Consider the following 16,372-nt stretch of genomic DNA (forward strand, 5'->3'; position numbering starts at 1 on the left):
GACGGATCCATATGAAAGCACAGAGGATAGCTTATATCGGGAAAAGAGACATAATAAAATCTATCAAACATGACAACACAAGTCTCTCTTGCACCTATGTTTATCAATATGTTCCCTTCTGTCTCCTTTTCTTTTTCTCTCTCTTTGGATTTCCTCTTTGCTCTTCATTATCTTCATTCTCCCCACCACCCCAAACTCCTTTAACACCAGGACTCTAGTTGTTCCTCTTTTAAAAACATATTGTATATAGGGTTGGTTCTCCTAAATTTTCTTTGAAGTCACAAGGAATTATTCTGCATCAAGCTCTTGGTCAGTTGACTTACGATCTGATGGTGCTCGATGCCTGCAGCACACATAGCGTCCATTTCCTTGGCATTTTTGTTACTGATCAGACACTGCAGAACTTCATTTGGCATTGCATCGCTTTCCAGCTGACCCTGCAGAAAAAGTCCCCCACAAGTGGAGTGAGCATCAGGAGAGGGCAAAACAATTACACATTTGAAAGAGACTGATCTCAAAATAAAATTTTATGTGGTAAGAAAAAAATAACCAAATAACTAAATACTCACTGACACTCCAAATATAATATTAGTTCAGAAAATAGTCACTGCCTTGTAAACTTATGGAGACTATTACACACCAAATGAAATGATGCTATTTGTAGCACCACGTATTGTAAGCACAAAGTTTTATTGAGAAAGAAAGTTACATGAACTGTAAACAAAAAAAACAAACCGTCCTCTATTCGACAGATTTTTGTCATGTGTGTTGGGGAGAAGACTGACCTGGCAGAAGCGTTTGATCATCGGGGTACAATGCTTCATGAGGATCTGGTCCATCTCCAGGTCCTCCATCTCCTCAGACGTGAACTTTGTCACGGCTTCCTGACATTTCTTCGACCTCAGGTCCTCCAGATGCAACTGAAGGCATTCCATCTCCTGTGACACACAACAAAAAGTCAGTTGCTTCTCCTGCCTCTTCCAATTTTTCTCCGTTCTTTCTGCGAGACCTCTACAAAGTAAGTAAGTAGGTTTATTCAGGGTTTAAGGCATTTGGCCTACATCACATCACATAAAACATTCATTTGATAAGTAAAGTTTCCATAATGAATAAGTACAGGTTGTGCACATATCTCTCATCATGGGTCAAACATTGCATATTTCTGTCACTGGGCCGAGTCAGGCTGGGAGGGATTAACAATTTCCTTTGATGGGCAAAGTGTAAACAATAGAAAATAAAGTGAAATTCATCTTCAATTTCATGAGAGTTACATCTCTCCCATAAGGGCGAATTAGTTAATTTCCACCGATAGCAGGGCTGTCTACCTCAAAATTCCAATTTCAGGTTCAGGGTCAGTTTCAGGTATTTTGGCTCAAAATCAGGTAGTACAAAGACAAAGAAGGAAAAAAAAAGATGATCGTTGCCCCATCAAATGCGCTTACTTTCCGTGATATTGGGTAATTATATTTTGAAAACTTGTTTGTGCATGCACGTGTGTGTGTATGTGTGTGTGTGTGTGTGTGTGTGTGTGTGTGTGTGTGTGTGTGTGTGTGTATGTGTGTGTGTGTGCGTATGTGTGTGCGTGCATGCTCAAGCGTGTGTTTATATGTGGGGAGGGGAAGGGGGTGTTTGGGTGCGCACAAGTTAAGATTAACAGTGTGTATGATATGTGGAGAGTTTGTTTTTGTTTTTGTTGTTTTAAGCATTTATATTATGTACTATCGTTCAAGGCACCTATCATTCAGTATTGAATCTGGAATTGAGTGCAGGGTGACTGCCTAACTGACTTCAAAACCCCAAGCCCATACCAATAGAAACTACATTCAAACATACTTTCCGACACTAGCATAGGCCACTGATGTCTTTTGTGACTTAAGTATGACAGACAATTTTAACTAGTTTTGCCCTAAAAATACAAAATGAATCCTGATCTGGGCCTGCGGAGAGGCATGAAGAACATCATCAGCCAAAACCATCATGTTTGGTTTCAGTAATCACCGATCTGAAAAAGCATGCAAGACAAAACTTAATATTAAAACCTTTATAGTTAGGCTCACGGCAGAGCAAAAAAGCGACAATAGAAGAGAGCGTGTACTGAGAGCCGGAGCTGGAAGGACTGTGAGAGCGTGGGATGTAAGCTAGTGATGCTGAAAACCTGGCAATCAGTGAATCACTGCATCATGGACTAAGTACTGATTTTTTCAAAATGCTAAATCACAGTACCAGTTTTTAATCAGCAACAAGCCATCATGATGAATAGGAATCCAACATAGAGCTTTCCGAGGGTTGACAATGACATTTCCTCATCACTATTCAATTTTTCATCATTGACAAATCCGACAAATCCGGGAACACCAACCTTGAAGATACAATCATCAAGCCTGAATGAACTCTAACTCTAATGTTCCCTCATTTACGCACTCGATTGTTGAATGTCAAAACCACTTCCACTTATCATTTTTATTTTAGCATCAGTTTCTTGAACTGTGGCCTTATCCTGCTGCAGTAGATTTTATTGCGTCAAACACCTCCCCTCAATTCCGAAGCCCTGCAGCAACGCTACTTTGAATGAACTTCAATTACGCCAACAACCGCCAGCCGGTCCCTTTTATACGGGATGCCCACTACAGCTGGATCGGGCCGATTTTTCAGGTGATCGAGTCGGGCGATCGGCCCGATCGGCCGATCCCCCAGCCGTAGTGGGCACCCCGTATTGCTCATGCCGTACCCACACGATGCCAACGCGCACTACTGTAGGTTCACTGACCGGTCACGATGATGGGCCCGACAATCTAGAAATCGGAGGATGCTTGGGGGGTTTTTTTTTTGGGGGGGGGGGGTCATTATAGTGACAGCAGTGAGAATATCAATTTATTTTGTATGGCGACACTGTGTTTTTTGTGCACAAACTGCACGTTACAATTTTTTATTAACTGTAACTGTAAATCTAACGTTACCTCAAACTATCATCGGACAATAATTTAAGTGGTTACAAAAGTGAAAGTAGATTTTGATTTTCCCGATGGAGTCTCAATATCGGTATTAAACTTACACTTCTGTCAGCCGCCATAGCCGCTTATTCGCGTGAAACGTACTCTCGGACTGGGGAACGCTGAACGTAATACATGTAATAATAATAATAATAATAATCATAAATAGCATTTGTATAGCGCATATCCCCGCTCAACAGCAAGCTCTATGCACTTTACTCTATGTATCACAAACGCGACACGTAAAATATGAACTCAGTATAGCCTTTTCAGATTTGGTCTTGAATTAAACGGACAGATATTCCAGCCGCAGCAAAAACACGAAGATAGACAGAAAGAATGAATGGATGAAAGGAAGGAGGAAGAATATCGTGAGTAGACAGATTTTAGTCGATATGCACGTGAAAAACTATTGCCGACCGAACGGCACAGATAGACAATGGTTGAGTGTATGAAATGCACGATCTGGCAGTTTCTAATACAACTTATAGCCGAGAGTCTCTCTCTCTCTCTCTCTCTCTCTCTCTCTCTCTCTCTCTCTCTCTCTCTCTCTCTCTCTCTCTCTCTCTCTCTCTCTCTCCCTCTCTCTCTCTCTCTCTCTCTCGTACGAAACTTTCGGAATGTACGGGTTGACACAAAAACAAAGAAGATTGGAAGCACTGCAGAACGCGGTTTTCTTTTCTTTTTCTTCTTACGGCACCCATCGAAAATCCGGTAATTTTGACACCTTGTCGGTATGGCGGTAGAACAGGCCCAAAATCGGTATCTACCGGAAAAATCTGTAGATTTAGGCAGCCCTGCGATAGAGATTGTTATTTAATGGAAGGCTATGGGTTTTTAACAAAGCTGCGACTCATCTGCTCCAATACCGTGGGAGGTTGGAGATATATTCAGCTGTTTCTTGAAACAGAATTGTAAGAGAGAAAACATTATACTTGCGACAGACTTCTTCCTCCATGTTCTGCACAGAATGATCAACAAGTCTACTTTTTACTTCACTGAGAAAGAGTCTAGTACTTTCAACATTTTGATAAAACCAAACCCAGGGAAAATAATAGATTTTTAACTTCTGTAGCCCAGTTGACTCTGCCCAGTTCACAGGAACGATATAATTACATGTAACATTTCTTTGGATATATGTCATTTTCTAAGTGTATAAGTCTGCACCAGAATTTAATGACACAATGCATGGAATCAGAACATAAGTTGGTTCTTCCCACTTCTCTTAGAACTAAACATTTGGGTGTAGTTTTACCAAGACCCAAAAAGGCCTTCCAGAACTTTACCTGAATATTATCAATCACTCCCAATTTTTGGTACCCCAAATTTCAGAGCCATTAAGCAGCATTGGTTTAATCTTTATATCAAAAATGTTTTTTGCTGTTTCCAAATTTAATTCTTGGTAAGAACCTTGAGCTTTACAAGCTCAATCTTCCAGCATTCATCTCCAGCATAGACCTAAAATGAAAATGAAATGCCCAAGTAACTATAATTAATAGGTTACTGTCTCTACGATTTTATCCTCCCAATACCATCTCTTAGATTTTTTTAGATAGCCTCCATTTCTAAAAACAACAATCTTACTTTTCTCTGTATTCACTTTGAAACCCCACATCTGGCAGAAATCATATAACACATTGATTTTCTTTTGTAAACTCTGACATTGTCGTCAAAAAGACTTAGGTCATCAGCGTACATTAAACAAATACCATCACTATCATTGGGCAATACCTGTATAGCATGGGTATTTGACTCTGAAAGGTGTTTTTCAAATTGAGATATAAGCAAAGACAATAATATTGGGCTAAGTATGCAGCCTTGTTTGACACCTGATGTACATTGGAAGTATTCAGTAACATAAGATTTCATGAATCCTCGTTCATCTGAACAGACTTTAAAACAAGAAAGAACATTTTGAAACATATTTTTCAAAATGGAGACCTCTACAAAGACATACTGCGAGACCTCTACAAAGACGTAAATTCAAGCAGTTCCTCTTTTTTCATACTACTGTATGTCATTTTCAATTCTAATGCAGCCAGCCTGACAAAACCTGATCTTTTTCCACTTTCAGTTGCTAAGTAGTTATCAAAATTTTGCGACTTATATATGGTACCTCCAAGTTTTCAATCAAAGCCCGAAAAAAAAAAAGGTACTTGATTAAACCGACCCTTGGACTACGGGTGTGAAAAAGCAGGAAAAAAATCCTCCACAGATATCTACTCAAAACGAAGCCTGAATGTATACGGACTGGATAAAAACCAGGGACTTTGACATGAGAGCCAAGCACCTACCTCCAGACCAGCACTTGTCAACCTTTATTAAAACCAGTGCCTAATTTTGCCACCTTTCACTCTTTTTATCCGGGCTACGAGTATACTCGTAACGAGGACCAGTCCGGGCTACGAGTATTCTCGGAACAGCGATACGGTCACGTCAAAGAAGCTAGTTCTGCTTGTTCTTACCAAAATACGCAAATACGGCGATGCTAGCTCTGTCTGAATATTTTAATTTTCCAATGAACTGTGGTTTCTTTGTTTTTGATGGGTGTAGCAGCTTGAAAGATGTCTCGAAAACGCACATTCACGACCAACGAAGTACTTTTTGAAGTGGCGCTGGGTTGTGAGGGGGAATGATACTAATTTGATGAAAGTGACTCTGAAATAGGTGCCGTAAATTCCGTTGTGGATGATAAGAAACAGGACTTAGACTCATCTAATATCGATTCAGATCATGGTGAAGGGGTCAGTACTGGAATACGTGCTCGAGGGTAGGGCTAGATCTAGATCTATAAAATCCAATGGGACGTCGTGGGCGCGACAATCAGGGTCAAGTTCGAAGGTGGAATACACCTCAAAATCTATATTGTGCTATTGGTGTATTTCCTAACCACATACATTTACAAAAACTACATTCAATTTCTAACATAATGGCCAAATTTCCTTAAAACCTTAGAGTAAATGTAAGAAATACAACACTTTGAACTATACGCACTGACTTCCCACTCATACGGCGCGGCATCCCCAGGACGGGTACAAAGTCCGCGGGGGTACGGCTAGGATAAAAAGAGTTAAGAGGCTAAAATGTTCATACTCCTCCCCAGAATCTGTTTCTATGCAGGCCATTAAACAATACTGGGTGACCCCCATTGCCTGCCAAAATGACAAAATCGCCCACTAGCGGGCTATATGGCCAAGGTTGGCAAGCACTGCTCTAGACTAACAAGCCTCATTCATAGAACTGAAAAACCTTAGTAGCTGTGGTTTCTTCACAGCTTTGCTGTGAGAAAACACATTTGAAGAACATGCAGTTTTATCATCTATGTTTCACACGGCTGTTCCACTCAGGATCGCTTAGTTGCTGGCCGACCTGACTTCCGAGACGAGGTCACGCTACCTACGGCCACTTGTACTCGAGGTCAGGGGCTTAGCCAAGATGCTATGTTTTGAATGCATAAAACAACATCAGTTCTTATTACAGCCGGGAAAGTCAAACAAATAACAACCAAATGATCATACAGAGACGAATTAGAAAAATCTGTTTTTTAGTTATGTTTTAGTAAGTGTTTTACTGCACTTGCAACACAATAAGGTCATATAAGAGCCGAAGATTAGAGGTGTTATAAGCGAGTAACAAACACAAAAATGAAGGAGCAGAGATCAGGATGATAGAAGTTTGATAGGAAAGAAGGAGCAAACCATACCAGAGCACCTGCCAGCCACCCACAATCTGTTTTTATATTTTATAAATTCAATAACACACAGCTGTACAACAGTGGTAGTATATATAGGTATCCCAAGGGAACATAAAACAAGATAGAAGCTGTTTTCAAACTGCGGGTTATAAAGGAGATGCTGAGCTTTTATTTGGTGTATAACACTCCTAGGTTTACCGGATGGATAAAGGGAGTACCATGCCGTAAATTCCAGTTAATTTCTTGAAATTGTACCCTTTCCGCGCGGATCAGTCAGATCTAGGGATGAGCCAGTGGACGTGGCGTTACGCGTCCAGATTTATTACCTTCCGCGAGGGGTCAGAGGGGTCAGCCGGGCTACAAATAAGTGCGCCTCTCGGAGAATGAAACTGAACAGCCGTGTTCACTGTCTTCCTCGCCCAGCAATTTCACTGTTATTATCAGTACCCTCAGGGACATATAACACTGCTGCTAAATAAGTGTATACAGCAATTATTTGCACAAATTAGTTCTCTATCAATTATGCAGTACCCTTGCTTAAAATTATGTGAAATGGGGGTAAAGCATGAGAAGCTTCTGTTGTGAGCAAACCAAGTAAAATCAGAGAGAGGACAGGACTGCTTTCATACTAGTGGGCAATCTCTGAAAGAATGATCTCAGTCAGTTAAGAGTAAATATCATTTACCAAAAAAACAAAGCACAACGCTCAGACGAAGATCATTTTTTAAGAAATGTACAATAAGAGGAAGGTGGAATAATCAAAATTTGTGGAGAATAATCAGGGAGTGTAACAAGCTAGAACTTACAGCTCCTTCTTCAGTATGTTCATCGTTGTCGGAGCAGAATTCAGACAGGTCCTTGATGCAGTGCTGCTCTACCTCTGGATTGAGGTTGATTCTTGCTCCACGCTCTCGCATCACACGTCGAATTTCGTGGATGCATGATCGGGATGGCTGCCAACATATAAAAACATGATCAGATCTGGTAAATAAATGTATAAGAATTAGAAAACAATTTTCTTGTCTCTTTTTTTCCCAGACTGCTGTTTCTGTTACAAGCTCAGATTTGTGACTTTTCAATTTCCAGAAAAGGGATTCCCCTCTCAATTCATGCAACCCTCCTCCCCTCCTCGCTTACATAATTATTACAGAAAAAAAAGTAAACTGCAATACCGTTCACGAATATGAAACAATAAAATAAATCGCTTTCTCAAATAAAAACACCTAGGGGGCTCTTGTGGCCTAGAGGTTAAGGCGTTCACCTCTCATTCAATAGGTCCCGGGTTCGAATCCGGATAATGAAGGAAAATTTCCTTCTCTAAAATGTTCTCCTTTCAAATCCTTTCCTGCTCTGTAACAATATTCTGTCATCTCTTTTCATCTCCACTTTCTGCCCCCAACCCCTCTGCTCCCCCCTCTGAGCTCCTGACTCTTTCTGAAGCCTTTCTACTGGTATTCCTTGGCTCCTTACTGCTGTCTTTCAGCCACACCCCTGATCTTAAGGTAGGAAAGACCTACACCTAGCCTTCTCAGACAAGGGCGAAAAATCTCGGAGGTCCCGTGTGCATGTTACGCACGCCAAAGATCCCTTGGTGGCCCAAAATCAATTAGAGTAGGTTTCCTCCGCAACCCACGCAAAATTCAAAATTTCCTACCAACCGAAAAATGTTTAATGTGTCCTGTGTGCTCATATTACCTTATGCGTTTGAGAGCGCCTTAAACACTTACCAAAAAAAAAAACACACACACACACACACACACACAAAAACCACCACAATCACCCCATCCCACTAAGAGGAATCAGATGTTGTCTGAAGGAAAATCCAACCCAAAAAATATCCCCACAAAAAATGAACAGTCACACCTAAAATAGGGGGATGCAAGACTTCCGAAAGTGGCTGGAATATGCCAACCAAAACATAAATTAGGAAGGCATGCTGCTTTTAAAAATGGATCTTGGGCATACTGTATTGTTCAGAACATTTTAAAATGTTCAGCGTCACGACAAATACATTCACACAAGTAACAGAAACAACAACATCGCCCCCCCCCTCCCCCCCCCCCCCCCGGCGTCCATCCTGTGAGAGAGTGAAACTGATTCCATTACTGTTGATGCCATTGCTGCTATTCTTACTCTTATTCTGGTCATTCCAAAGCGAAAAGCTATACCATAAAATAATCCGGTCCGTGTTAGATGTTTCGGCTTTCAAGAAGGGAGTGAATTCCTGGTGCAAAAGAAGGAAGTAAGCAGCACTAGACCCTTCACCAGTGCTTGTCAACCTTTCAAGAGATAGCGCCCACTTTTGCCACTTTTAAAAGGCTAACATTTTCATACAGCCCACCTACATGTATTTCCAAGCGGGGCAGTAAATAACACCTGTCACTAGTCGGGTGATCCCCATCACCCACCAATAATTGCCAAATCGCCTACTAGTGGGGGGTATTGCCCAGGTTGCAAGCACTACCCTCCACTCACAAACCTTCTTACCAACAAGCACTACCCTCCACTCACAAACCTTCTTACCAACAAGCACTACCCTACACTCACAAACCTTCTTACCAACAAGCACTACCCTACACTCACAAACCTTCTTACCAACAAGCACTACCCTCCACTCGTACACATTCCATCAACAACCACTGCCCTACACCCACAAACCTTGTATCAACAACTACACCCACAAACCTTCTATCAACAACTACACCCACAAACCTCCACACACATTCCATCAACAACCACTGCCCTACACCCACAAACCTTGTATCAACAACTACACCCACAAACCTTCTATCAACAACTACACACACAAACCTTCTATCAACAACCACTACCCTACACCCACAAACCTTCTATCAACAACTACACCCACAAACCTTCTATCAACAACTACACTCACAAACCTCCATCAACAACCACACCCACAAACCTTCTATCAACAACCACTACCCTACACACACAAACCTTCTATCAACAACTACACCCACAAACCTTCTATCAACAACTACACTCACAAACCTCCATCAACAACCACACACACAAACCTTCTATCAGCAACCACTACCCTACACCCACAAACCTTCTATCAACAACTACACCCACAAACCTTCTATCAACAACCACTACCCTACACACACACCTTCTTATCCTTTGGGTCCTCAGAGCGGTACAGCCGGTGCAGACAGGTGAACACAAGGGGACCCTGATCAGGAGTCATGGACTTGAAGTCACCCTGCTCATGGCACAACTCTTTCGCGTCTTTCTTACATTGTTTGAACAGGTTGTGATCCAGCCTAAAAGAAAGATGAAAGTGTTTAGTTTAGTGAAGTTAAGTAAAGGTAAGTCAAGTTAAGTTAGTCAAGTTGAGTTAAGTTAAGTAAGTTAAGTTCAGTTTAAGTTAGTTAAGTTAAGTATAGTTTATAAAGAGTTTTACTGCACCTGCAATACAATTAGGTCAAATAAGTGCAAAAGATTAGAGGTGTTACAAGATGGGAACATACAAATAAAAGGAGGAGAGATAAGGACGATAGATATTTGATATGTAAGAAGGAGCAAACTACACCATAGCACCCACCAACTACACACAATGAAAGTGTGATGAAGAGTTGTAGGGCACAAAAAGAAGACACTTCGGCTTTAGTAAGAGTTTTATCGCACTTGCAACATAAATAGGTCATATAAGAGCCAGAGATTAGAGGTGTTGCTACTAGCATGACACATAGAGAATAGAAGGGGGCGAGATAAGGACATCGTGTTATACAGGAAATGAGGAGTAAACCACACCACAGCATCCGCCAACCACCAACAAAATAGACCCATTTAGCAAGGAACCAGTAAGGACAACAGATTACGAAAGAGAAGAAAGAAAAGAGCAGACCAAAACAGAGTACCCATCAGTCACATGGCGATGGCAAGGGGAGGAACAGTGAGGGGGCAAGGGAGGGAAAAAAGCCTTGCATGACATTTCCCCATACTCCTAATTAGGTTCCTCCCCTTTGAGAAAAGACAATGGAAAAATGTTTCTGTCTATGAGCTTACTTTATTAACCCTATCCGCACGTCGTGTTTTACTATCGCATCCATACTCTGTGCCACCCCTTTCCAAAGAGGAAATTTACTCGTTAATCCAATCCGAATGTTTTGCAAAGCAGTCTGTCAAAATAATTTTTTGAGAAATACTGAAAGTGTCCAAGAAATCTTAGTTCAAGAAGCATTCTAAAATGTGAAGAATACAACCCCGGGGGTACAAATTGACCCCGGGGCGTACGGAAGTGGTTAAGAGAAAATAAAATCTAGCACACAGCTGAAAATCCATTCTACTTTATTCGAGATTTTTTTTCCCCCTTTCAAATTACACAAAATGATGAATAAATGATGAATAAATGATGAATAAATGATGAATAAATGATGAAAAAATTAACTGTTACTGAGCAACAACAAAGAAGATCTGTTTGGAAGTTTGGTAAAGTTTTATGGGGCTCGCAACTGTTTAACTCTTTAACCATGTCTGAACGGTGGCAGCGTCCGCTAGTCGAGGTCCGTATCCATGGCCGTACGGTATCACCGTCTGATGCGAAGTTATTATTGTATTATGGTACGAGCCGAATATAAAAAAATAAGAGCTGACAAGCCTTTAGTTTGACCGGAAGTCAAAGATAAAGGAATTCTACATCTGGGTAACCCTTTATCGAACGGTTTGAAGCAAAACAAGCGTTTTTAAAAACGTAGTATGTCGGGTTGCATTTCCACAAACAAGAAAACTACACAAAAACGTGATTTTAAATTGCATGGTTTAAGAGTTATGGGCACTAGGTACAGCTGAAGTGAAAATTTTCGTTTTGGCTCTAAATTAAGTATACTGGGATTCCCAATGATGAATATGGGTCAAGAAACAGCAATACATTATCCCTATATGCTTTGACAGTCAATTTTCTGAATTCTTGAGATGCAATGGGTTCGACAGACCAAAATTTGCGTAAATTCTATGCAAGGATTCTGATTGGAACAGCCTTGATATTTTCACAGTGTTTCTGGATGTACAACCTGCAACGTACTAAATATTTACTTTCCTTTGTCTCATACTTTTCTTGTAACTGCCCTTTTAGTGTTATATACGATACTCTGACAAAAAAAATTGATCACAAATCAGAGTGACACTGTCAATCATTTTTACACTGACAGAAAACTTAGTACACTATCACAATAATCTTTTAGTGTGTTGCAAACATATTATCCAGAAACAGTCATGCAAAGTGGGATTGAGCTGTGACATGTACTTTCAGAAAAATCTCTGCATAGGTGACCCACCCCCCCCCTAAGAAAATCAGTTTTGAGAAAACAAAACAAAAAATGAATTCATACTGGTCTATTTCAACACAATGTTTTAAAAAAATGGCATATGTGAGCACTTTATAGATGTTTTAGACACTTGAAAATATTTCCAATTAATAAAACAGATGTTGCTCTACTAAAATGGTCCAAAATCGAAAAATTGGTTTTGGATACCAAAATCGACTTTTTCTGGCTGTTGGCTACTGTCGTGGTGTACCATAAGGTCCTCTAAGACAATCTCTGAAGAACAAACTGGTTGTTTGTCGTTTTTTTAAAATCTTTCTCCTTTGCCCATTTCTATAAATTGACGCCATCTGATTAGTAGAAAAATGTGTGTACGATGGTGTCCAATAGTGTATAACGTACATAATTGTAATGACATGTAACTGTTACAGATAGATTTTCAAGATAAATATAGATGTATGTGAAGTAGACCTGCATGTGAGCCTCAACCAAATAGCCTGAAAATTGTGCGCATCCTTCCCCCCGCCCCCCCAAAGAGCTTTTGCAAATGTCATAAAAGGAAGGCCTTCCGACACTTCCGTGTAACGAGCGACCACCCCAACAAACACAATAAAGAAAGAGACCTAACCCTGACCATAACCCAAAAAAAGAACCTGCAACGCCCTTTAGAAATGTAAAAAAGCCAGCGCAAGTCCAAAATGAAAAAAAAAAACACACCCCAAAACAAACAAAGAGCATAAATTAGCCTACATTGCTATAATCGGGTGTGATACATTACTTCAATAAAATTGGAATATGAATCCTCCATTGAGGTCTATAATAATCTAAATCTAGATTTAGATATCCAGATATCTCTTGAACAAGTGAGTAGGCCTTGAATGAATCCTCATCCGAACAATCGGTCAACAGACGAAATTAAAAATGGCCGCTCGAACACGAAACTGAAAGTACATTCAATTTAGGTCCTCGTCCTTTTTCATATTCGTATTTCTTTTCAGTTTCCGACAATTATGTAGGAAACGCCGACGTCGGCAGTCGGCACGAAAACGAAAGTGTAGACAAACCCGATGGGAGAAAAGGGGGCGCTGGCAATCGGCCTGGCCTTGCACTTCGCACATTGACTAATACAGGTGGGCCTGACGATAGCATCGGCCGGGTCACGGCGATTGTCAGATTTCAGATGATTATCGGCAAACATGTAGGTCTTGTGAAGGATCTGAGAGCAATGATGATTTTAAAAATGACGGTGGTGGTGATGGTGATAAGTGATGATGTGGGATGGTGTTTATTATGTAAATAATTATTAAGAAGACATATTTCTTTTGGTTGAGTTTTTTTGTTTGTTTTTTATGTTAGCCTTAGTGCCATCTTCCTCTGCTCCGATGAGTCACGAGGGATGTGGGCACCCGCTATCCCGTTCCCTACTGGAACCATCTTCCCTACTGGAATCATCTTTAATGTCACCGTGAAGGTTCGCTACAGAACAAACTTACTGGAAGTCCCGCACGGCAAAGTACTGGATCTCCAACAGCTTTTCCTCGCATTCGTCCGTCATGTCTTCATGGTCAAGATTGTCCAGCAGACACGTGATCACACTGTGCCAGAAACACATTAGGAGATTTAGTAGTAAGCATTTTCATTTCACCTCATGCTACTTATCTATCAATCTTTTGGTGCAAATCTAGAGGGAGTGTGCAAAATCTGAATAAATTTTGCTGCTCCTGGTGGAGGTGCTCAAGAAAATGACATATATGGGAAGAAAAGTGCAGTCTCAGTAGAAAAAATAAAGACAAAGTAGTTTCACTTGCAACAAAATACATGTGCAGCAACCTCAAAAGAAACCTTGAAAATTAAAGAACAACCGTAGATGTAAACTGCATGATTTCAATTTGAAATGAAATATATATTCTGAAAAACATAGACATTTATTCCGAGCCAAGGATAACCTGACACGAACTGTGGAAAAGCCCTTTCATCCTGCATCTTGTATACCACCCCTCAACAATGAAGGGGGTAGAGATGGTGGAAAGTACTTTGAATGGATAGAGAAAATAATACCGCAAAGAGGATCTTCTTAGAAAGAAATAGTGGAGGAATACAGCAAAGTCGTTCAAGCAGAGATTCCTGTGTCAGTATGATACAATACATTTTGTTCACAAGAAGTATATTACAATAATAGTAATATTGAGAAGAGGTCAAACGGGTAAACAGCACCAAAACTGCCATCAACAAAAAACTTGACATAAAGAAATCACACAAAGTCAAACAACTTAGTGTCATTTTTGTAACCAAAATAAAAAGCAAAGAGAAACATTCAACACATACTCTCCATGACCCTTTTTTCTGTCGTGGCAGGCAGAGGTCACGACCTCTCCACAAGCACGCTGAAGGGGTGGGTCTAGACGGATGTCCTCTCCTGGGTTGGCAATGTGCAAAAGTTTGGCAACCTGTCAAACAGAAAATGCAAATGTCTCTGAGTGTGTTTGAATAAAGAGAAGCCCATCCACACAATCAAGGTCACTGAGTGCTGGGAAAAAGCAAGGAATACGGACAGAAACTAAAGAAACACCACGAAAACTAGAAAAAATCCACCAAAAAATATGCATCAACCACCTACATAAACAAGCGTAAGCGCCATATAAAAGTCGTGGCCAATTAAAGGGAAAGTCTCAGATAAAGTCCTTTCCTACCATAGAAGGAGCTGTAGCATCTTAGTTTACAATGGCCTCATTTCACGAAGAAACTGAGCAAGACTACAGCAACACAGAAAAGAAATATACAAAGTAAACTAAACCTCTTGCCAACCAACCATCTTCATACTAAGAGCCAAAAAATCAAACTTACTTGGAGTTTGAACCCTATGAGATACAAAATAAATCAAATTCAAAGCAGAGTGTCTGCCTCCACTGAGAGGGAGTCAGTTTAGAGTCTGAGTGCAGAGAAGCACATTGACATAATAACGGTCATTTTGTGCTGGGGAAAAGCAAAACAGACGGAAGGAAAAGAGGGACAGGAAAGAAATAAGGCCAACCAGTCGCGACGTCAGCGCTTTCTTGTCATATCTCCATTTTTTAAAATAGTCAAAATGTGACTTCTTCTTAAGCTCACTCTTTCATGTTATGAACTGTTTTCACTGTTATTAAAAAAGGAGACACGACAAGAAAGCACTGAGGTCGTGCAGTGGTGTCCTCCAGCCACTCGAAAGAGAGGACTTTAGACAAATGAAAAACAGAAGAAAAAAGCACCCACCTCTACTCTGCACTTGTCACTGAAGTTTTTCTTTGCATCCTTACTCTTTTCCTTCGCTGCTTCCATGAGACAGTGGACCGACTCGCCGTCAGGGTCAAGGCCATCGCAGAAATGGTCGATCTCGTCCTGACAGGCGCTAACCAGCTCCGGGCTGATCTTGTAATCCTGCATGAGCTCAGAGCGCAGGTCAAACATCTCCTTCACACACTGGGACTCCAGTTGCACGCCTGAGATAGAACATTAACTTTTAGTACAATTTCAATTACCCTCGATGAAGCCTTTACATCATCAGTATAACTTTTAAATTTGAAGACATGCTTATTCTATTATACTAGAAGTGACAATGATGATGATTATAGGTTTTTTAAAATTGTCATAACATTACAGTAACACCCAAGTCTCCATTTACCTTACGTTCTTCTCCTCACACTTAACAATTATTTATTTGTATTACAGCAAATGACAATTATACCAAAATAAAAACATCTCTTCCTTTATATTAGACTAACAATTTTTAAAAAGACTTGACGCATAAAAGAATAAAAACATTAGCAGAAAATTGAAAAGAAAAATTTTACAGAGCTGAACATGCATAACAGATGATGGGAAAAGACCAGTATAATAACGGTTTTTTTAAAGCAGCCCTGCGGGCAAAAGAGAAGCTGACCATAATTTCTGATGTCTGTTTCAAATCCGGCACTTGAAGAAGATGATAAACATACATTACACATTCCCTCTTAACAGAACATTCCCATCCATGCGTGTGTGCATATCCCCCCCCCAGACACACACGCAGACACACACACACAAACACACACACACACACACTCATGCACGCACACACATGCAAGCCCTGAGACACACACACACACACACAGACACATATGCATACACACACACACATACATACACACAAACACACATGCACACGCACACACACAAACACACATAAACACACACAAACATAGACAAACACACACACATATACATACAAACACACACAAACACACACACACACACACCAACACACACAAATAGACAAACACTCGCACACACACACTCGCACACACACACTCGCACACACACACTCGCACACACACACACACACACACACACACACACACACACCCACACAAACTGACCATTGT

General features: G+C 40.6%; 1 protein-coding gene across 1 annotated transcript in view; it reads right to left on the minus strand.

Moving 5' to 3' along the window:
- Window positions 1-16,372, minus strand: part of LOC101852739 (Golgi apparatus protein 1) — a gene marked incomplete in the record, with an annotated part of 47,933 nt that overhangs the window by 21,098 nt on the left and 10,463 nt on the right. Inside the window, 7 exon segments of the mRNA XM_013089565.2 lie at window positions 324-437; window positions 786-938; window positions 7,491-7,637; window positions 9,821-9,974; window positions 13,469-13,570; window positions 14,301-14,422; window positions 15,225-15,451. Coding sequence (XP_012945019.1) covers window positions 324-437; window positions 786-938; window positions 7,491-7,637; window positions 9,821-9,974; window positions 13,469-13,570; window positions 14,301-14,422; window positions 15,225-15,451 — 1,019 coding nt within the window.

This window comes from Aplysia californica, unplaced genomic scaffold (genome assembly GCF_000002075.1).
Source record: "Aplysia californica isolate F4 #8 unplaced genomic scaffold, AplCal3.0 scaffold00985, whole genome shotgun sequence".
Taxonomy (NCBI): Eukaryota; Metazoa; Mollusca; class Gastropoda; order Aplysiida; family Aplysiidae; genus Aplysia; species Aplysia californica.